Here is a 23,257-nt window from a genome sequence, read left to right as displayed (position 1 = left end):
CCCTGTTATGAATTTTAAAATCCTTCCGGGATCTGGCCTCTGCCTACCTGCCCAGCTCATCTAATACCGTTAACTCTTTGCCTATTGTGTCCCAGCAACAGTGATCTTTTGTTTCCTTGAATACAGAAAACTCCTTCATGCCTCAGATCTTTGCATTTGTTCCCTTTGACTGAAATACTCCTCCCCCTCATATTTGCGGGGCTGGCTTTGTCATTCATATTTCAGCTTAAAACTCATTACAGCGATCTTCCCCGTGCAGCCAATTTAAGAATGACTTCACCTTACTTAAATTTTCTGCAAAGCACATATCAGTGATATTTTGTTTGTCCCTGTTTATCACGGCATTCCCGAGGGCCTACAACACTGCCTGGCACATGGGAAGCACACAACAAACATCTGTTGAATTAATGCAGAGCTGCATACTACGTCCCAGGATTGTGCTAAGCTACGGTTACTGTACCCTTCCCATCTCAGCAAGATAGTTTCACAAAATGTAAATTCCACATTAGGATTAACTGGATGCACGTTACACCTCATCACACACCAGTAACTCGTCTTCCTCTATTTCCCCACCCCTCCCCTTGCCAAATAAAAAGTGAGGAGGGATTTGGAAAACTTAGGGTCATCACTCTGGTCTTTTGCCACATTTCGCTGACTTCATCGAGCTCAACGCGACATCAACTACTAACAGCAGCAGCACCGGCGATGAGAGGGTGAATGAAGGTAGAAGATTTCACCGCCCGCGGACGGCAAGGGATCTGCCGCAGCTCTAAAGCACTGCATGCTGGGAGTTGTAGTCTCCCGGGGAGGCCTGGTCTGGTAGGACCGGGGCCTCCGCGGCATGCAGGGAGTTGTAGTCGAAGGGCTGTTGAGACTCCGCCTCTGCACTTATAGTAGCAAGGGGAAATCCTCACTGCATGCTGGGAACTGTAGTCTTCTTGGGTCCCCGTTCCTCCAGGACGCGGAGGCGCCGAAGCTGCCGCCATTTTAGGTCCCGAGGTGCGCCGGCCGAGAACCAGAGCGCAGGCGGGCTCAGTCCTGGCGCCGGGCCGGCCCCGCCCCCGGGGCGCCTGGCGCCCGCCCCTTGCTCAAGCCCCGCCTTTCCCCACGTGTCTGCCGCCTAGGGGAGGTGCCTCATCCGGAGCGGGCCGCCAACGGTCCGGCCCCGTCCGCACAGAGGCTCCTGTCGGCGGCGCCCGGGAGCGGCTCGGCTGCCCGATGCTTCCGCCCCGGCTGCCGCGGGCCGGGCTGTACGCTTAGTGCCCGGCTCAGGCCCCCTGAAGCGCCTGCGGGGGTGAGAGCGGCCTCCGGCCCCGCGGAGACGGAGCGGCTTGAGGACGAGGCGGCGGCCGCGGGGAGGAGGATGGGGGCTAACCAGTTAGTGGTGCTCAACGTGTACGACATGGTGAGTGCGGCCCCTGGCGGCCCCGAGCCCTGGCCCAGGCCGGCTTCCTCTCGCCGGTCGGGCTCGGACCCCGGCCCCGGGCGCTTCCTGCCTCGCGTCTCCGCCTCCAGCCTAGTTCTCGGGGGAAGCCGGGGGTAAAGGAGGGAGTATTGTTATTTTTTAATCCTGGCACTCGTCGACGCTCCGGTGAACCCAGTCAGCCCGAGGGTTTTGGCCAAAGCTCGGGTGGGCTTGAACCTCTCCCATCCGCTCAGCTTGGCCCCGACCCCGGCTCTGGGCCCGACCCCTTGGCCGCCGTGCAGTGTCCTTTCGGCAAAGCTTCCGTTGCGTTTCCAACCCCACTTGCCGGCCCCCGGGGCTGCCCCAGGACCCCCGTCCCGACCGCCTGCGCTCCCAGCTCCTCTGCTTCTGCCGAACTGTACATCTCTCTCCATGGCTACGTCTTCAAAAACTCCCAAGCCCCTCTGAGTCCAGAAAGTCACAGCTTTCGGGTGCCTGTGCTAGAATCTCTTCAAAGGTGAACAGGAGCCAACACACCCTTTCCTTGTGTGTTAAAGGCAGCCTCGTTAAAATATGAATGAGGCTAACATTTATCAAGAAAATAGCCCAGCTGAATTATTTAGAGATCCTGGTGGTGCTCCTTTGCTACACTCTGAAGACCACTTTCCAGGTGATGCAACAGGTGACGTGACCGCAGGAGAGGGAAGGGAAGAAGTTGTTGATTGTATCATCTAACTTTGGAGTATGGCAAGCACGCAGAATCGAGTCCAAGAACTGGTTTGCCTGATTTTTGCAGTGAAATGCCCCCAGAAAAAAGCACCCGGTAGAGAATTGTCGTTGCAGTTAGATGCATGTTTGGGTGTGTTTGCTTGCTTTGGGTTGATGGGTTTTTGTTCTGTAGAATGGATTAGTACCTCTGACTGCAATGCTTAAAATTCCTTGTAAGTTGACTGACAAATGAAAAATTGCCCGTCGTTATTTTTGTTGGCTTAAAGATGCAGGAGAGCAGAAATACTACAGGCCAAGAGTCTTATACAGTTCTAAACTTTGTATTCCCTTGTATTATTTATAAGTTTCTAAATTTACAGTGTTATTATATCTTGGGTAGAGTGGGATTTCTCATGCCGTATCTGGGAATTGTGTCAGAAGGGTGTAGGAACTGTCTGCCACTTGAGATGAGTCCTCTGTTGAATTCTGATGTGAGCCTGGAGATGAAAGGAGATGAGTTAACATGCTGAGAAAAGTGAAACAGGACAGAAAAAGTTGAAGAGGAGAATAAGCCAAACAAAAGATCCTAGAAAACCATGGCACTTTGTAAGTTCTTTGGCCTGTGTCACTGGTTGAGAAATAATTCTCTGGATTTAAACTTATTGTGTTCAGCTGAACACCTTTATTTTTCAAGATTCTTACTGCCCTTTTACTTTTTCTGTGCACACCCCCCTAATCTGAATTTGGTTTGTTTTTTATTCATGAGGGCTATTACTGTCTTTCAGAATATATTCTGCTCTTGAGATCACAGTGTGCCTTTTCTCCTAGATTATTAAACAAACCCGTTTATAAATGAGGAGTATACAGTGGCCAGCAGCCATGGTTTCAGAGCCTAAAAGAATTTGTGAGAATAGAGGAAGAGAGTTTTACCTTTTACATGAAAACGAAAATGCATTTTTTGGCATATAGTGGGCTTCTTTACACTTCAGGCATTCTGTGATACAGGAAAATCTTTGCAAATTGTGGTCGATTGGGAAAAGCTAGAGATGGTATTCAGTATTTTCGAAGGGAGGACTGTTCTGAACGATTTAAAATATTGACTAATTAACAAGATCTTATTCTTCACATCAAGTTTGTAAAATAGGTAGTTAGAGAAGAAGCAGACAGGGGAGAGAGTAAGTGATCTGCCTAAACAACTAAAAATATAATCTAGAATTTGTAGACCAAAATCTGATTCACTATCTTCTCTACTAATTCCTGAACTTATGTCTTTATATTGCTTTTGCCTATGAAAAGGAGATGAAGCATATGAATGTTTATCGGAATGATAAATAGTTGAATTATTAGACTTTTAATAAACTTGATCTTGTATGTTCTTTTGAGGGCTTTGAGTGTTTTATGTCACTAATTCAGCAACCTACCATTACTTATTATTTTTGACCTGGTAGAAGCCACAAGGATGAGTTAACTGTCCTTTCTTCTTTAAGGAATTTAGAGTATTGTAGAGGAGATACACAACAGTGGCAACAATTCAAGACAGAATAGCATGGTTTTAATAAAAGCAGACAAGGGTGCAAAGGAGGAGACTATGTAGTTGCAGGATCAGGGAATGCTGAAAAATCAAAGGTATGAAACTTGAAGAATGGGTAGCATCCACAAGGGCAGAGAACAATTGACATGAACAAAATGGCAGGAATAGGGAAAGCGCAGGTGGGATTTGGGAACTATCAGCTGGTCCAGTATAACTAGAGTATAGCATAAATGAAAGGAGACAAAACTGAAAGTTTGATTAGAACTTCTTTAGTCAGATGAGTTGTGGGCTTGGGTGAAGGGGTGAGGGGTCTCCTTGAGCCAGCAGAACCATTTAAGGTTTTCATGGAGGGGAACAGTGTGATCAGTTGTTTAGATTGAGATACAAATTTTGGTCTGTTATGCTAATTTTTCTCAAGTCAGTTTTGGTTTTTGAAACATTTTTGCTTGATGCCAAGGGTAAATTCCTTTTATCTTTGGTAATTCTTCCTATTCATCAGAGATGCTTTGGATGAGGGTTGCTGTTGTCTGTATAGGCCTAGTACATCAGCTGTCTGGTTCAAACTCTGTAAATATGAAAATCAACCTTAGGGATGCCCTTATAATCATGGTTGTAGGGACCTCTTGCCATGTGTCCTTGTGTCTCTTTGTTAGATTGTCACCCGTTCCAGTTTTGATTGTATTTTTCCTGTTCTCTAGATTGGGCTGCTGCGGATCATTTCTTTTCTTCCATAACTCTGCCGTATGCATGAAAATAATTCTATTGGGGTCACCAGTATTAACTTCCTTCTCATGGAAGAAGAGTGTGATCCTCAGGAGGTTACTTAATCATGCATAGTGTTCCTATTGCTTGCTGCCTTCTCAGTGATTATGTTCCTCTGTGTACTTTGGAGTAATCTACCACCAATAAAAACGTCGTAGAGCTACTTTCTGAGTCGTGGGAATGAGCTTGTTCATGTATTGCTAATTGACTGGCACACATAGCAAAGCAGGTGACTCAGATTAGTTTCAAATACTGAGACAAATCTCTGGTGTAGTCATTTTAACAGTCTTCATTTTTCATAGATCCAGATTTTGTGCTTTTCAGGTTATCTTGACTAACGAATTTTTATAAAATAAAAATATGCAGGTATTTGATAATGTTTGTAAATTCATTGTGTTAACAAGTTTCTACCAATTTTATTTATTACTTATTTTATTTATTTGTTTTCTCACTCTGTCACCCAGGCTGGAGTGCAGTGGTGTGATCTCGGCTCACAGCAACCTCTGCCTCCCCAGTTCAAGTGATTCTCCCGCCTCAGCCTGCCAAGTAGCTGGGATTACAGGCACCTGCCCTCATGCCCGGCTAATTTTTTGTATTTTTGTAGAGGTGGGTTTCACCATGTTGGCTAGGCTTTTCTCAAATTCCTGTCCTCAAGTGATCCGCCCGCCTCAGCCTCCCAAAGTTCTGGGATTATAGGCGTGAGCCACTGTGCCCAGCCTGTACCAATTTTATTATAAAGTAGTACCTATACATCTTCAAAGTCTTTAAAGAATAGAAAAGAACCACTTTCTAGGACACTTCAAATAAGGACATTTTTGTCTGGACTCCGTTCTTATGACGCCTATCTCCATTAGACTCCTCCAACAGAGTGTCAGGTCAGGCAGGTGTGATAGATCCGATTTCTCATACATCTGCAGATCTAATTCAGACTTTTTGAGCAAGTTCCAGAATCACACATCCCACCTAAATGGTTCCTTCGTATCTCAAATCAACATGTCCAGGAACAAACTTCTTCCCTTTCCTCCTGTCCACAGCGCACATTCTTCCTCTTGTTTCATGCCACTGCCCAAAAAGCCACCACTTTTGTTGTAGTTTCCCAAACCGGAAACCTGGGAGGAAACTTAAATTCTTCTTTATTATAAACCCTTCACAGTCAGTCAGCAGGCCCTGTCTCTTTGTTTTAGTTTGGTTGATTCTGTCTGAAAGCAACAGAGAGCTTGAGAGTCACTGGCTTAAGCTGGAAGAATACTTAAGTCCAGAGATAAACAGGCCCTGGATTAGTTCACCAGCTCAGCTGTGCCATCAAGAACCAGGACTTTCCATCCTTTTACTGTACCATCCTCAGCACGTTGGCTTTTGCCCTTGGTTCGTCCTCTCATAGTTGTGAAGTAACTGCCATAGCACCAAATAGTATCCTCAGTCAGCAGTATGTGAAGGAAGATGGAAGAAGATAGGGTCATTTTCTACATGCACCTCTGTTCTTTTAATAGAAAGGAAAAACTTACCAGAGCCACACTCCTTTCCCCAAGAGATTATCTAGAATTGGCTCGTGTGCAACTGTGATGAAGCTAAGTAAGTGGATATCTGGTGTTTCTAACCTTTATGGTGAGTTGTGGGTGAGGAAGGCAAAAAGTTGGAAATGGCAATTTGATGGGAACCTATGATGTCTGTCACATATTTTACTTTCTGGATATTGTTTAAATTGGTTACTTTATCCCCATTTCCACTAATGCTTCTCAAGTTCAGGCCCTCATCTCTATTCACATAATAGCCTCCTTACGAGTTTCAATCTCTAGTATTACTTCATTTTAATCCTCCCTCCGTTCTGTTACCAAAGTAACCTTTCTGAAACATAACCAGGATAAAGTGTAATGCACTTTATGATGTGGCCCCTGGCTGACAGTTAAAGGTCCATTTCCCTCTTCTACATAACACTCTTTATTCTCACACAGTGAAATTTTTTAGCTGTCCAAACAGGCTATATCACATCCCCATATCTTTATGCATGCCCATCCTGTCTGGAGTGGCCTTGTCCAGCATTGATCACCTGCAACCTCCTGTTTGCTCCTTCTGGCTGTCGCTTAGTCTTTATTCCTCAGACTTGAGTGAACTACTATGCCCTAGTTGTACTTTGTGCGTGTCTCCATTACTGCATATATTATCCTGTGCATCCCACCAGACTAAGTTCTCCGATAGCGCCATGCTATTACCAGTGTCTACAACAGGGCCTGTCACTAGATGGTGTTCTAGAAATATCCGCTGAATGAGTGGGGCTTTAGCTGGTTTTTATTAGGAGAGTTGCCAGTACTTAAATGGCATGAAAAGATCATGTGATCTTCCTCTTTGTGCCAAATGCCTATTTCTGGTGTTTTTTCTTGTACCTTTGCTTGAGTGCATTGCTAGGTTTTAGCTTTGATTGTTGGACTAGGGTGTCCAGATGAAGGGGAGGCGAGGATTATAGGAATGGGACAGAAAAAAATCAAGTAGTTTTCTTTGACAAAACTTAAAATACTATGGGACTAGACTTAGGAAATGTTTTTAATAAGTTTATTTCTTGAAGTTGGACCTTAATTACTCTTTGGAAGATAATCTTTCCGAAAACATTGTCAGTTCCTGAATTTTAACATAAATTAACTAGTTAATAGGAATAGTAGGAGCTGGTCATCCATCTTTTTTTTTTTTTTTAACGGTAAGGAATTTACCTTAATTTACTTATATCAATATGCTTCTTAGGCAAATAGTGACCCATGAGTCTAGCTAAGCAAAAGGACAATTGTACATCTGCCCTCCTACATTATTTATGGCATTGTCCTCTTTTGTTTTTTAGGGGGGAGTGGGGTGGGGGAAGCTAGTATGTATGAGAAAAGAATTCAGTTACCATACATACGTACATTTGTTTTCTATTGCTGCAATAACAAGTTGCCAAAAACTTAGTGGTTTAAAACAACACAAATTTATCATCTCACACTTACGTAAATCAGAAGACCAGGTGGGTTAGCCCAGTTCCTCTGCTATAGTCTTCACAAGCCCAAAATCAAGGTGTTAGGCTCTGGGGGCAAATCTGCTTCCAAGTTCATTCAGATTGTTAACAGAATTCAGTTGCTTATATTTGTAGGTCTGAGGTCCCATTCCTTGCTGCTGTCAGCTGGGATCCTCTCTCAGTTGCTTCAAGTGTCATCCAGTCCTCCATCTTCAGACCGGCAATGGTGTGTGGAATCCTTATGCTTCAAATATCTCTGACTTCACTTTCCTCCACATCTGTCCTACCTCCAGCCACAGAAAGTTTTCTGTTTTTAAGAGGCCAGGTAATTAAGTGAGACCCACCCAGATATTCCAGGATAATTTCCTGATATTGAGGTCCATAATTTCAATGACATCTGCAAAGTCTCTTTGCTATGTAACATGTTCACAGGTTCTGGGAACATTTTGGGGAGTCATTCTGCTACAGTGCCATCTATGAAAGGTGTTTTATAAACCTAAAAATGTTCGGTTAAAAATTGTTTCATCATAGCAGTCACTCGACTTGGCATAGAATAAATATTGACCTAGTAACTTAAAATGGAAAATTTGAAGTATTTGAAAATACAACTCAGATGCCAGTAGGGTCCAAGCGTATTGGTGACTAAAACCCCTTCAGACTTTCAGTGGCATACCGTAGTGTATATCAGTTCCATGGCCACATTTACAATGATGGATAAAGTTAACAAAACGTTTGAAACTTGTAAATCAGATACTTTAAAAATACCAGAGAGCCTACTATTTAGATGAATTCTTTGTTTTATGGATTTTTCTTTTTTTGTTGTTAATTTTTTTTTTTTGGTTTTTTTTTTTTTTTTTTTTTTGAGACGGAGTCTTGCTCTGTCGCCCAGGTTGGAGTGCAGCAGCGCCATCTCTGCTCACTGCAACGTCCGCCTCCTGGGTTCAAGCAATTTTCCTGCCTCAGCCTCCAGAGTAGCTAGGACTACAGGCGTGCGCCACCACGCCCAGCTAGTTTTTTTGTATTTTTAGTAGAGGCAGGGTTTCACCATGTTGGCCACACTGGTCTCAGTCTCCTGACCTCATGATCCACCTGCCTTGGCCGCCCAGAGTGCTGGGATTACAGGTGTGAGCCACCACACCCGGTCAGATTTTTCTTAAGATGGGATGTACTTACACTTTCCGTTTGTTGACTGTCAAATTCTCTACAAGATTATGTGAATTCCAAAGCAACATTATTGTGTAAATGTCAGCCAATTGGTTAATAAAATGTAAAGTGAGAACTGCCAAAATAATGTTAAACTGTACGAAAGGCAAAAATAATAATAAAAGGACAATGGGATGCATGAAAATAATTTTGTTTTAGTTTATCTGGAATGTATTTTGGTATAGATGTGACAGTAACTTAAAAACAATAAATTAAAAATCAACTAATTGGCCCCACATTATTTGAAATAAGTCTTTCCTCTCTAAATTGTGATGTCATCCTTAATCATAATACTAAATTCTTACCCATACAGAATTGTTGATTCTAGCCTTATTACCACACTATTTTAATTATTATACTTCCACGTTATATTTGGAATCTGATTAGGCCAGTTTCCCTTTATTATTATTCCAAAGCTTTATTGGCCTTCATTTCCTTTTCTGGGAGTACTTTGTAAGGCTCGCTGAAAAAATTCCATAGGTTTTTGTTTTGTTTTAATTGTGTTAAAATACACATAACATAAAATTTATGTTTTTAACTATACAATCTACTGTGTTAGGTATATTCACATTTTTGTGCAACCAGTCTTCAGAACTTTTTTATCTTGCAAAACTGAGACTCTGTACCCATTAAACAACAACTCCCCATTTCTCCCTCCCCTCAGTCCCTGGTAATCATCATTCTGCTTTCTGTTTCTGTGCATTTGACTGGATAACCTCATTTAAGTGAAATAATACAGTATTTGTTTTGTGACTGGCTTATTTCACTTAGCATAGTCCTCAGGGTTTATCTGTGTTGCAGCATGTATCAGAATTTCCTTCCTTTTTAAGGCTGAGTAATATTCCATTGTGTATGTATATGCCACAGAAATCAAGCTAATTTTCTTTTTTTTTTATTATTATACTTTAAGTTCTAGGGTACATGTGCGCAACGTGCAGGTTTGTTACATATGTATACATGTGCCGTGTTGGTGTGCTGCACCCATTAACTCATCATTCACATTAGGTGTATCTCCTAATGCTATCCCTCCCCATCCCCCTACCCCACCACAGGTCCCGGTGTGTGATGTTCCCCTTCCTGTGTCCATGTGTTCTCCTTGTTCAATTCCCACCTATGAGTGAGAACATGCAGTGTTTGGTTTTTTGTCCTTGTGATAGTTTGCTGAGAATGATGGTTTCCAGCTTCATCCATGTCCCTACAAAGGACATGAACTCATCCTTTTTTATGGCTGCATAGTATTCCATGGTGTATATATGCCACATTTTCTTAATCCAGTCTATCATTGATGGACATTTGGGTTGGTTCCAAGTCTTTGCTATTGTGAGTAGTGCCACAATAAACATACGTGTGCATGTGTCTTTATGGCAGCATGATTTATAATCCTTTGGGTACATACCCAGTAATGGGATGGCTGGGTCAAATGGTATTTCTAGTTCTAGATCCCTGAGGAATCGCCACACTGACTTCCACAATGGTTGAACTAGTTTACAGTCCCACCAACAGTGTAAAAGTGTTCCTGTTTCTCCACGTCCTCTCCAGCATCTGTTGTTTCCTGACTTTTTAATGATCGCCATTCTAACTGGTGTGAGATGGTATCTCATTGTGGTTTTGATTTGCATTTCTCTGATGGCCAGTGATGAGCATTTTTTCATGTGTCTTTTGGCTGCATAAATGTCTTCTTTTGAGAAGTGTCTGTTCATATCCTTTGCCCACTTGTTGATGGGGTTGTTTGTTTTTTTCTAAATCAAGCTAATTTTCAGTGTCATTGGACACAGGTTACTTCCATCCTTTGGCTATTATGAATAATGGTGTGTGAACATGGGTTTATAAAAATAAAAATGTCTATTCAAGTCCTGCTTTCGATTTTTTTGGATATATACCCAGAAGTCCGTAGATTTTTTTAATTGGGCTTGCACTAAACTTATAAATTAACTTGAGAAGAACTGACATCTTTTCTATCATATTCTTCCCCCCAACCCCCATTGATGAAAACAGGATTTTTTTTTTGTTTTTTGAAATTTGTATCCAGAAAATAGTTAAATAATGCCAAACTCATCTGTCTAAACTATTAAACAGAATAAAGCTAATAAATAAAATATATGAGATAGTAAGTGGTAATTAGTGCTAAAGAGGAAAGTAAAGCAAAGAAGGGGAGGGACAGTGTAAGTCAGGATGGTATAGTTACCGGTTACTGCAGTTTCAAAGAGAGTGGTCAAGAAAGGCCTCACTAAGAAGGCATTCCCGAAAGGTGAAGTATACCATGTAGAAAGGAGAAAGTGTTCCAGACAGAGGGTAAGCAAACATCAAGGCTGTAAGTCAGGCCACATGCCACCTGTTAAGTAAATGTACAGCAAGAAACAAGAGAAGTTTTTAAGGAATTGCTGATATAAGTTCTCAGGTAGATTCAGGAGGATCATTGAAAATAGAACAAGCAGTACCACCAGAAAGGGAAAAATCTGGGATTAGGATAGATTCCACAAAAATGAAAAGCACAATTTCCTAATTTTTAACTAGAAAGAGAGTTAGATTGGGAACTAAAGAGAAAATAACAAGATTTAGAAAGTCAGAAATTCAAGTAGAAGGGTCAAAAGGATCAAGTGATAGGCAAAACTTTTTAAAAGTTAGGACCATTCAACCAAAGCCTGGTTTAACTTGCAGTTTTTTTTTTTTTCTTTTTTTTGACAAGGAGTCTCGCTCTGTCGTCCAAGCTGGCATCCGTCTCGGCTCAGTGCAAGCTCCGCCTCCTGGGTTCACGCTATTCTCCTGCCTCAGCCTCCTGAGTAGCTGGGACTACAGGCGCCCGCCACCACGCCCAGCTAATTTTTTGTATTTTTAGTAGAGACGGGGTTTCACCACGTTAGCCAGGATGGTCTCAATCTCCTGACCTTGTGATCCGCCCGCCTCAGCCTCCCAAACTGCTGGGATTACAGGCCGGAGCCACCACGCCCGGCCGCAAATTTTAAGAATAAAGTAAAAAATCCTACAAATACACAAAGGCAAAAAAGTTACACAGGAACAAAAATCAGGCTAATTTCAGACTTCTCTTTGCTTATACCAAAGGCTGAATAATAAAGTGGAGCATTATCTACAGAGTATTAAAAGGGAAAAGATTTATGTCTGAATACTACAGCTTCTCCAGTTGTCATTCATGTACAAAAGGACATAGACAATATGTAGATACCTTTCTGAGGGTTAAAAAATTATTCAAGAACTTGGCCGGGCACGGTGGCTCACGCCTGTAATCTCATCACTTTGGGAGGCCGAGGTGGGCGGATCACGAGGTCAGGAGATCGAGACCATCCTGGCTAACACGGTGAAACCCCGTCTCTGCTAAAAATACAAAAAATTAGCTGGGCATGGTGGCGGGCGCCTGTAGTCCCAGCTACTCGGGAAGCTGAGGCAGGAGAATGGCGTGAACCTGGGAGGCGGAGGTTGCATTAAGCCGAGGTTGCGCCACTGCACTTCAGCCTGGGCAGCAGAGTGAGACTCCATCTCAAAAAAAAAAAAAAAATTATTCAAGAACTTAACAATGGGGTGGTTACACTGTAAAAGGAAAGGCCATGGCCATCAATACTCATTTAACATATCTCAGTCTATAACTGTGGTTAAAAACAGGGCCAGTATCCAGAATTACTCTTTGAAGAGAACAAGCATGATGATTTTTAAAGATTAAGTTTTCAGGTTATGTTGAATAAACCTTGGGTGAGAGAGAAGAGGTAAAAGCTTGTAGCAGCCCTATATAGAAGGAGGTGTGTTGTAAATATACTTAATTCTTGTTTTGGAAGATTATATTTGAGTGTATGTGTAAATTGTTTTCATTAAGATGTATCATTGGGAGAAAATAAAACCTACAGGGAAAAGAGCAACGAAGACGTAATCCATATGGTATAATAGAAAAAACAAAGAGAAAAGTTCAATATGAAATGAAGACAAGGCCAGGCACTGTGGCTCAGGCCTGTAATCCCAGCACTTTGGGAGGCTGAGGTGGGTGGTAGGTGGGACCTTATCTCTACAAAAAATAAATAAATTAGCCAGGCCCATGCCTGTGATTCCGGCTACTCAAGGGACTGAGATGGGAGGATTGCCTCAGCCCAGAAGGTCGAGGCTGCAGTAAGCCATGATTGTGCCACTGCACTCACTCTGGGCGACAGAGCAAGACCCTGTCTCAAAAATAAATACAAGTAGGACCAAGCATATAAGTTATGAAATGACAGTAAATAAATTAAAATCCCCTATTAAGCTTGGTAAGTGTATTTATAAGTGTCCTTTACCTTGCAGAAATTTTGTTATTTGTGGTCAAAACTGCTGGTCTTTTATAACCTTTCATCTTCCAGTCCTTTCCTAGATTTTTCCTTGCAAAAAATAATAGAAATAATCTACATGTTTGTTCCCAAGTGGAATGCCAGTTATCCCAATGCTGTTTATTGAATAATCCATGCTTCCCCATGTTAATTTGTGGCACATACTATGTTTATGTTGTACTAAATTATCATGGATATTTAGGTCTATTTGAAGACTGTCTGTGCTATTCATTTCTGCCTCTTCCTGCACCATTATTAGATGTTGAATTATACTAGTCTCTTCCAGCAAGTTTTGATATCAGTGGTGCAAGTTTCTCTTATTCTCTTTCAGAATTTATTTTACATATTCATTTTTCAAGTAAAATGTAGAAGCAATTTGTTAAAAAACCTCAGTGAAATTTTAAGTGTAATGACATTACATTTATGAACAATTTGAGGGGAAGAATTGATACACTTACAATATTGAATCTTCCCATAATAATACCTGATTTTTTTTTTTTAGTGTTTTCAGTATGCCACTATACTAAGCCATTTCCTTATATTATTATCCCTTTTTAAGTTGATGAAACTGAGGCCTAGTTGAAAAGCAAGCTCAGAGTCATGCCATAGTGGTAGAGCACAGTCTTGAACAAGAGCTCTTAACACTAAAATCTGTGCTCCTAACCGTTATGCTGTATTTCTTTTTCCTCATCTCATCCCCTCCATAACCCAGAAATGTGCTGATTCTCTTTTTGTTTGTCCTCATCTTACACCCCTCTCGGAACTAACTTCTGCACTCTGTGGCACTCATGGATATACCGTGATCTAAAAACTGCCCTGCCTCCTAAATCTTTTCTGTGAATATTTCTGTGATAGTTAATGCTATGTGTCAACTTGAGTAGACCATGGTACCCAGTTTTAGTCAGACACCAGTCTAGATGTTGCTGCTAAGGTGCTTTTTAGATGTAACAGTTTTATAGATTTTGAGTAAAGAAATTACCCTCCAAAATATGGATGGGCTTCATCCAGTCAGTTGAAGGCCTTAAAAGAAAAACTAAGTTCCCCAAGGAAGAACGAATTTTGGCTCCAGACAAGCTGCAACATCACCTCTTCCCTGAATCTGCATCCTACAGACCTGCTCTGAAGATTTCGGATCTACCAAGCCCCACAGTTGTGTGAGCCAGTTCCTTAAAATAATCACTTCTTTGCTCCCCTCTTCATCTAGGCTATTCTGCAATCTACTGTTAGAGTCACTCCCTCTGTCATACTTGTCTCCATAGTTAAAATCGGCTCACCATCTACACCTCGGCAGCTGAATAGGGCTAGAGAAAAACAACCATACTGACAGATCTCACTTTACAATTGTGACCACAAACTCCAAGAGGGCCCTAAATACTGTCTAGCAGTGCTTCCTTATTTCTCTGGTCAGTTGACATTCCCACTCTCCGAGACAACTACAATATGTCATACTTTCTCCCCATTCCCTACTCTCAGCTTATTTTCAGAGATTACCTCACAGCTTATTTCACTGAAGAGAAAAAAAAAGGCAGTTTTCTCATCCTTCCACCACCACTGTTTTACCATATGTAGTCTGCCTTCTCTCTGATCATATGGAATGAATTGTCCATGTCTCTATCTGAGATGAAAGCTTCCGCTGTGTACTAGACCCCATCCTCTCTCCTGTCTATACAAGGACTTCTCTTTCAGAATTGTCACCACTCTCTTCTGCCTCATCAGTTTTTTTTTACTTTCTACTCTATCACTCCAGTGAATGAATATGCTATATTTTATAGTCCCCATTCATTCACACTGAGGAGAATTAGTGATATACTTTAATATTTATCTCTATTAACCATCAACCGTATTGTATCGTGTTCTCAAGCTGAAGGTTTGTCTTTTTAAATGAACTTCTTTAGAAATATATTACTTTTAAGCCTAACAAATAAGTGAACAAGAACTGTTTTAATCAGTCTCATTCATTCTGACCTGTTGCTCTTTTATCTGTGGGTATCAAACAATAATACAGCAATAAAGATTTTTTAAGTTTCCCACTCTGTAGTGACCGTGAGGGCAGACGCAGTGTCTATATTAGTTCCTTTTTAAAGACGTGACTGAAACTGGGAGCAAAAAGAGGTTTAATTGGACTTACAGTTCCATGTGGCTGGGGAGGCCTCAGAATCATGGCAGGAGGCAAAAGGCACTTGTTACGTGGTGGCAGCAAGAGAAAAATGAGGAAGAAGCAGAAGTGGAATTGCCTGATAAACCCATCAGATTTCATGAGTCTTATTCACTATCACGAGAATAGCATGGTAAAGACTGGCCCCCATGATTCAATTACCTCCCCCTGGGTCCCTCCCACAATACATGGGAATTCTGGGAGATACAATACAAGTTGAGATTTGGCTGGGGACACAGCCAAACCATATCATTCCACCCCTAGTCCCTCCAGATCTCATGTCCGCACATTTCAAAACCAATCATACCTTCTTAGCAGTCCCCTAAAGTCTTAACTCATTTCAGCATTAACCCAAAAGTCCACAGTCCAAAGTCTCATCTGAGACAAGGCAAGTCCCTTCCTATGAGCTTGTAAAATCAAAAGCAAGCTAGCTACTTCCTAGATATAATGGGGATACAGGTATTGGATAAATACAGCCATTCCAAATGGGAGAAATTGGCCAAAACAGAGGGGTTAAAGGGCCCATGCAAGTCCGAAATCCAGTGGGGCAGTCAAATTTTACAGCTGCAAAATGATCTCCTTTGACTCTGGGTCTCACATCCAGGTCACGCTGATGAAAGAGGTGGGTTAAAATGACTCACGTGATCCTTACAATGATACTGTATGCTAGGTATTATTACTGTTCCCATTTTAGACAGGCACAGAAAAGTTAACTAACTTTCCCAAGGTCACACAGCTAAAAAGAGGGTATAGGATACAAATCCATGCATCCTGATTCCAGGTTGTACCACAAACTGCATTACACTGCCTCTTGCTTTAACAGAAGCAGGCTTGACCAAGGAGGAAAAGGTCAAGTACAGCCTCTTGCTGCCCCCTCCTCAGTCCTAACTTTTCTTCAGTCCTGACTCTTACTCTGAATTAGTGCAATGGTTTAGGGCTCTCACCTGTCACCTGACAGACTAGGGAGATCCATTAGGATAGCAGAGAGAAGCAGGCCTCCAGAGGTGAACAGCCAGTGAGAGGGCTGAAAGACACAAGCCATTGCTGGTGCTGAAGCATAGTCACTCATTATGTGATCTTGGGTAAATTACTTGGCTGAACATCCCTGACATAATTTTACATATTTTACATGGACTATTTCATTATGAAAGAAAAAGCTGACAGTACATTTTAGAGTGACATCCACAAAATGAGTTATTGGCTATATGCATACATTTGTTGTTTTAACACTTATCAAATTGTGATTATTTACATACTTAATGAGTTCCTTATGGACAAGGACTGTGAATTAATCATCTTTGTATCCCCACTGTCTAGCAAAGTTCTGGACACAGCACAAGAGGTATACCTATGTTTTGTTCAATCAAAGTTGCTTTGTTTATAGATCTGCTGGTATGCTGTCTTTTTAAAATGAGATTTAAACTGACATACAATTTAGGGGGGTCTTTCTAGAATAGTGTTCCTCAATTTTTATCTTGGATTCAATGCATTAGTACCAACAAGACCTCATAAGGTAGTTTAACAGTGTAAACTTACATCAAAGACAGTAATTAGCCCACAATCTCCACTAGTCACAACTGATATGGGGCTTTTTAAAAACTCAAAAATTGAAATGTCTTCTTTTCGCTGAGCACCCTTTTTTGAGAAATAAGTCAAACACTTGCTTCAATTCACTCGACCTCTAACATAAACACTGATTCTAGTTTTTGAGGAGAAATGGTCATTCTTATACTTATCCAGATTATTTAATACTATCTTTTATGGAAGTCAGGCCCAGGCCCTAAGTGGTTATATTAAGTGTTTTAAGTTACAGAAAAAAGAGAAGGCATTTGTCAATGTTGCTTTCAAGCAGGAAGCATAAAATTTTATTAAACTGATGAGGCAAATCATTGACAAAAATGAAGTTTAATGAACGTTCTCTATCTGAAGAATAACATGACAGTAATATAGCACAATCAATTCGTTTCTGTAAACAATACTTAAAAATAATGAATGGAAATATTTAGGCCAATTTTTTCCATTGAGGCAAGATTGAGCCCAAAAGTAATTGTACTTATTTGTGTAGTTATTGCCTTCCCCCATATTTTAAGAGGACAATTTTTCTACAATTTTTTTCTCTTCCCTTTTATCATATTAATACTTTAGAATGCCTCTTAAAAATATTTTAAAAGGAAAGGCCCTTTTTTGTGAGACAGGGTCTTACTTTGACAACCAGTCTAGAGTGCAGTGGCATAGTCATGGCTCACTGCAGGCTTTGACCTCCCAACCTCCAACAAACCTCCCACGTCAGCCCCCTGAGTAACTGGGACTATGCACCACCACACCCGGCTAATTGTTTAATTTTTTTTGTAGAGATAGGGTCTCACTATGTAGCCCAGGCTGGTCTTGAACTCCTGGGCTTAAGTGATTCTCCCACCTTGGCCTCCCAAAGTGCTGGGATTACAGGCATGAGCCACCGTGCCTGGCCAGAAAACCCGTTTTTATTAAACTTGTACATTTTACTTTCTTCTTTTCAGAATCTTAATAAGAAAACCTTTTTATTCTTGCTTAAAAAAAGAAACTAGACTGGCCGGTTGCACTGACTCACACCTGTAATCCCAGCACTTTGGGAGGCCGAGGTGGGCGGATCACCTGAGGTCAGGAGTTCGAGACTAGCCTGACCAATATGGAGAAACCCCATCACTACTAAAAATACAAAATTAGCTGGGCGTGGTGGTGTATGCCTGTAATCCTAGCTACTTGGGAGGCTGAGGCAGGAGAATTGCCTGAACCCGGGAGGCAGAGGTTGCGGTGAGCCAAGATCGCACCATTACACTCCAGTCTGGGCAACAAGAGTGAAACTCCATCTCAAAAAAAAAAAAAAAGAAAAAAAAAAGAAACTAGACTTCAGTGACAGTGGATGGTGTCAGAGGAGGTAAGTGTGTATTAGTGGTCATTCCTCAGCCACCTTCTGTGTAGTTACTATCTCCATGGACTTAAGCAAGTACAGGGCTGTAAGGTCCTAGCACCAAAGTAAGATGTGGTTCTCCAGCCCTCTGCTCATGTACTTCACTAATATATAGGCATCCTGTAAAACTACTGTCTTACTTGAAGAAGCCTTTTACTGAGACCTATACTTCTCAAGAATATAAATAATTCTTTTTTTTTTTTTTTTTTTTTTTTGATAGGGAGTTTCGCTCTTGTTGCCTAGACTGGAGTGCGATGGCACAATCTTGGCTCACTGCAACCTCTGCCTCCTGGGTTCAAGTGATTCTCCTGTCCCAGCCTCCTGAATAGCTGGGATTACAGGCACATGCCACCACACCCAGCTAATTTTTGTATTTTTAGTAGAGATGGGGTTTCATCATATTGGTCAGGCTGGTCTTGAACTCCTGACCGCAAGTGATCCACCTGCCTCAGCCTCCCACAGTGCTGCGATTACAGGCATGTGCCACCATACCTGGCAGAATATAAATAATTCTTGTAGGAGTCTTTAAATAGAATCAAATTAACTCTACCATTGTTTGCTATTCATTTTGGTGAATCACTACTCTTGGTAATTTGACATCAACTCCCAAAAATTCTTGAAAATTTTGAGACTGTACAGATAACCAGAACTCATCTGCCTATTTACACATGCATACAATCTTCCCCAATATGTAGAACAAAAATTTGAGGGAAGGATCATATTGCCAATAAATACATGTTTTGGCTACAACTAACACTCATAATAATCTTTATGGGACAAGCATTCTTCTAAGTACTTTATACATACTAGTTTATTTATTCCTCATAACAGTCCTCTGAGGTAGATTGTATTTGTTATCCCCATTTTGTAAGTAAGGACGTCAAGGGACAGAGAGGTAACTATCTTTCCCAAAGCCATACAACTAGCAAATAGTGGACTTCAACCAAGACATTCTGGCTCCAGGATTCTGAATTAGAATCAAACACTTTTTGAGACAGATTGAGTACCTTAAAAAGTTATCAAATACATATGAACAAACCAAAGCAAAGCACATAGGTCTCCCAACTCAGTCTAATTGCCGCCTTCACTACAGTCCAAATGCTTCAGTTTGTGTTACTTATAATACTTGGATAATCTTTTTTAAATTCAAGCAGTAATCTCTGAGATGAATGAAAATATAATAGAAGAAATGCCCTTGGGATCTAAACTGGAACTAGGGGGACATTGTGGGCTTTCTAGTTTGACCCTAAGGGAAAGAGATCCTTGGATTAAACTGACCAAATGATATCTTCGGTACAAATGGTTTACATAGGTGGTTGACATTGGGATGTTGTGGTAACTCTTCTGTTGTTTCACGGGTTAAGAGACACTATTTTGTGGTAGCATCTGGCTGCTTTACTGTTTTCCTTTGGTATGTTAGGAAGGGTTTGAGAAGAATTAAACTGTAAACTAACTTTCAAATGAAAACATCTGATTGTTCATGTAATCTCTGAGAGATGATCTAGTTGTCAGCACTGGGCACTGGGTAAGCTTGAATATATAGCCACCTTAAGTAGATGTGCTTCTGATGTTCTGTGCCATTCCTCCCTTGTACAGCACCACTTTTGTGTGCTAACCTTTCTCTGCAAGGCCGGCCCCCAGTTTCATTATATATAACTCTTCGTCCCACCTTCGGCAGCTGCCTGAGAGCAATAGTTCTTCAGCTAGTCTGCTGAATGTTAATACTAACTATACTCTTATACTTGAACCAAGCTCTAGAAATAAAAGTGGTTTTTCCCCAGCTCAAATAAAAAGCAAACTTCTAGGGCTTTATTTGGATAAAAATGTCCTGGATTATCCATTTTTCCCAAGTATGTGTTTTTAAACTTTTGGCGTCTGCTACTATTGAGACAACAAAATCAATGAAGGCTTATCCAGCAGAAATCTTGCTAACATCCAGTTACATCTAGTTCACCAACTTGTTTTGTTTGTTTTTTATGGATACATGTTATTGGCTATGATTTTGTTTTGCATATTTATAATATTTTCTGTTAGAAAAATAGCTTCTAGTTTGTAAAATGAGGTTAAACATATCAATATTATATGGTAATCTACAAAAGCATGAATTTCCTCATAGCAATTTTGAGAAGTTCTCTTGACCTGTGTAGGGAGATTTTTACTGAAGAGATGCTATGTGACATAAGTTTTGACAGTAGTAAAATAATTTTTAAATGTAATGACAAAAGATAAAACCAAGTTACATGATTTGGATGTTTGTCCCCTCCAAATCTCATATGGAAATGTGACCTCCAGGCCAGGTGCAGTGGCTTATGCCTGTAATACCCAACACTTTGGGAGTCTGAGGTAGGAGGATCTCTTGAGGCCAGGAGTTTGAGATCAGCCTAGGCAACATAGCAAGACTCCATCTCTATTAAAAAAAAAAAAGAAATGTTGGGGTGGATCCTAGTGGGAGGTATTGGAATCATGGGGGCAGATGGCTCATGAATGACTTAGGGCCATCCCTTTGGTGATGAGTGAGTTCTCACTGAGTTCATGGGAGATCTGGTTGTTTAAAAGAGCTGGGACCTCCCCATTTCTCCCTCTCTTGCTGCTGCTCTCGCCATGTGACATGCCTGCTGTCCCTTTGTTTTCCACCATGATTGGAAGCTTCCTGAGACCCTCACCAAAAACAGATGCTGGAGCCATGCTTGTACAGCCTGCAGAGCTGTGAGCCAGTTAAACCTCCTTTATAAATTACCCAGTCTCAGGTATTACTTTATAGCAACACAAAAACGGACTAACACACCAAGTTAGAGAAGCGTTGAGAAACACTACTATTTATTTCAAAAATTAATAGCAGTTGGCCAGGCGTGGTAATGAGCCACCGCTCATGCCTATAACCCTAGCACTTTGGGAGGCCAAGGCGAGCGGATCACGAGGTCAGGAGTCCGAGACCAGCCTGGACGACATGGTGAAACCCCATCTCTACTAAAAATACAAAAATTAGCCAGGCATGGTGGCATATGCCTGTAATCCCAGCTACTCTGGAGGCTGAGGCAGGAGAATCGCTTGAACTCGGGAAGCAGAGGTTGCAGTGAGCCAAGATCGCCCCATTGCACTCCAGCCTGGGTGACAGAGCAAGACTCTGTCTCAAATAATAATAATAATAATAATAATAATAGCAGTTACTTCAGCATGAATAACTGCCAGCAGTAAATCATTATTGTAGGGGAGTAGGATAGTTTCACAACTGAAATCATTCAGTAAAAGGCTCAGTTCTCATATGCTTTTTTGTTTTGGTTTGGTTTTTTTACAGTTATCTCACTAAATATTCACTTAAAATAGACATCATCCATATTGTCTGCATAGCTTTGGCAGGACTTTGAGGCAGAAGGACTTGATAAGGCATGCTGACCTTGAATTAAATTTGCATCTTCCACAGGCAGCCTGCCCAGTTTGTAAAGATTGAGTCTTCCAGGCATGTTCTCTAATAATAGATCTAGGAAGCCCTAACAGGAGCAGAAGCATTTGGAGGGCATCTCTTTCTCTAACCAACTCTCCCTGGAAGGGCTTACCCTGTTTTCCTCTGAATCTATTACGAAAAAAAGTCACACCAAAGAAAAACATCTAATTTATTCATTTTATAATGTATATTCTAAACATTTATTCAGAAATGTGCTACTGTGCATATATGAAGTGGCTGACCAAAATACATATTTAGAATTGTTTTCTTCTGCTCTTGATATATTCCTTTTTTATATCCTGCTTTCCTTGTGACTAAAAGCAGATGTTTTTAGAAGGCAGCTGGCTAGAATTAGGAATGCAGCCTGTAATTTAAGAAGTAACCTATTTAAAGGTTTTTGATTGGGCATAGAGAGTTCAAGAAACTAATTGGACTGTTTTGTGTTATTAGAAAATGTTTTATGGTAGCTAGTATTTTTTTTCACTTTTTTTCCATTGAGAGTTCCATTCCCATAATTTATATATTTCACTCATAGTAAACTTTATTGGACCATGTCTAATAATAAAAACAGGGAAATGGAAACTTTTTGTGAATTTCTTGGTTCACATTTTGCTAACAGAGGAAAAACTTTGTTATAATGCCAAATTATTATTTTTTAAGGAGCAAAGTATGTTCTGTATCTAAAGGAATATTTATCCTTGGGGGCTCAAGGTATGTATAGAAGAGTTTTTGTTTAGGTTTGCCAACTAGAAAATGGTGTACTCTGCCATTTGCTACAAGTTAATAGATTTACTTTACTTCTCTCTCTCTCTTTTTTTTTTTTTTTTTTTTGAGACGGAGTCTTGCTCTGTTGCCCAGACTGGAGTACAGTGGTGCGATCTCGGCTCACTACAACCTCCACCTCCCAGGTTCAAGCAATTCTCCTGCCTTAGCCTCCCAAGTAGCTGTAACTACAGGTGCCCATCACCACGCCCAGCTAATTTTGTTTTGTAATTTTTGTAGAAACGGGGTTTCACCATATTGGTCAGGCTGGTCTCGAACTCCTCACCTCAGGTGATCCACCCGCCTCTGCTCCCAAAGTGGCTACAGGCGTGAGCTACTGCGCCCAGCCGATTTACTTTATTTCTATTCATAATGGTCTTTTTTTTTTTTTTTTTAACAGCCTTATTGAGATACTGTTCGTATACTAGATGAACTATATAAAATGTACACCTATTTAAAATGTACAATTCAATGAATTTTAGTATATTCACAGTTGTGAAGCCATCATTACCACAATCAATTTTAGGATATTTTCATCACCCTAGAGAGAAGCCCATACCCATTAGCAATCACTTCCCCATATCTTCCCAAACTCCCAGTCATAGAACCACGAATCTACTTTCCATCTGTGTAGCCTATTCTGGGCATTTCATATAAATGGAATCATGTAATATGTGGTCTTTTGTGATTGGCTTCTTTCACCTGGCATAATGTTTTCAAGCTTCATTCCTGTGGTATCATGCATCAAATACCTCATTCCTTTTTACTGAGAAATAATATTGCATTTTATGGATAATACCACATTTTATTTATCCAGTAATCAGTTGATAAACATGTAGTTGTTTCTTCTTTTTTGGCTATTATAAGTAATGCTGCCATGAACATTAATTACAAGTTTTTATGTAGCTATATATTTTCATTTCTCTTGGGCATATGCCTAGGAAGAAACTTGCTAGGTCATATAGTAACTTTAGGTTTAACTTTTGGAGGAACTGCCAAACTGTTTTCCAAGGCACCTGTACCATGATACATTCCCACCAGTAATGTATTAGAGTTGTAAT

At 40.9% G+C, this 23,257-nt stretch overlaps 1 protein-coding gene across 2 annotated transcripts in view; it reads left to right on the top strand.

Moving 5' to 3' along the window:
* The first annotated feature begins 1,124 nt into the window (after positions 1–1,124).
* The window catches only part of DESI2 (desumoylating isopeptidase 2), a 61,365-nt gene continuing 39,232 nt past the window's right edge, over positions 1,125–23,257 (top strand). The window contains exon 1 of one of the 2 annotated variants that reach the window (XM_024241716.3): positions 1,125–1,405. In XM_024241716.3, coding sequence (XP_024097484.1) covers positions 1,364–1,405 — 42 coding nt within the window. In that variant the 5' untranslated portion in view covers positions 1,125–1,363. 2 annotated transcript variants of the gene reach the window in all.

The sequence above is a fragment of the Pongo abelii genome, chromosome 1, assembly GCF_028885655.2.
Source record: "Pongo abelii isolate AG06213 chromosome 1, NHGRI_mPonAbe1-v2.0_pri, whole genome shotgun sequence".
Classification (NCBI taxonomy): domain Eukaryota; kingdom Metazoa; phylum Chordata; class Mammalia; order Primates; family Hominidae; genus Pongo; species Pongo abelii.
Note: the sequence above shows the minus strand (reverse complement) of the source record. Positions and strands in the feature narration are given on the sequence as shown.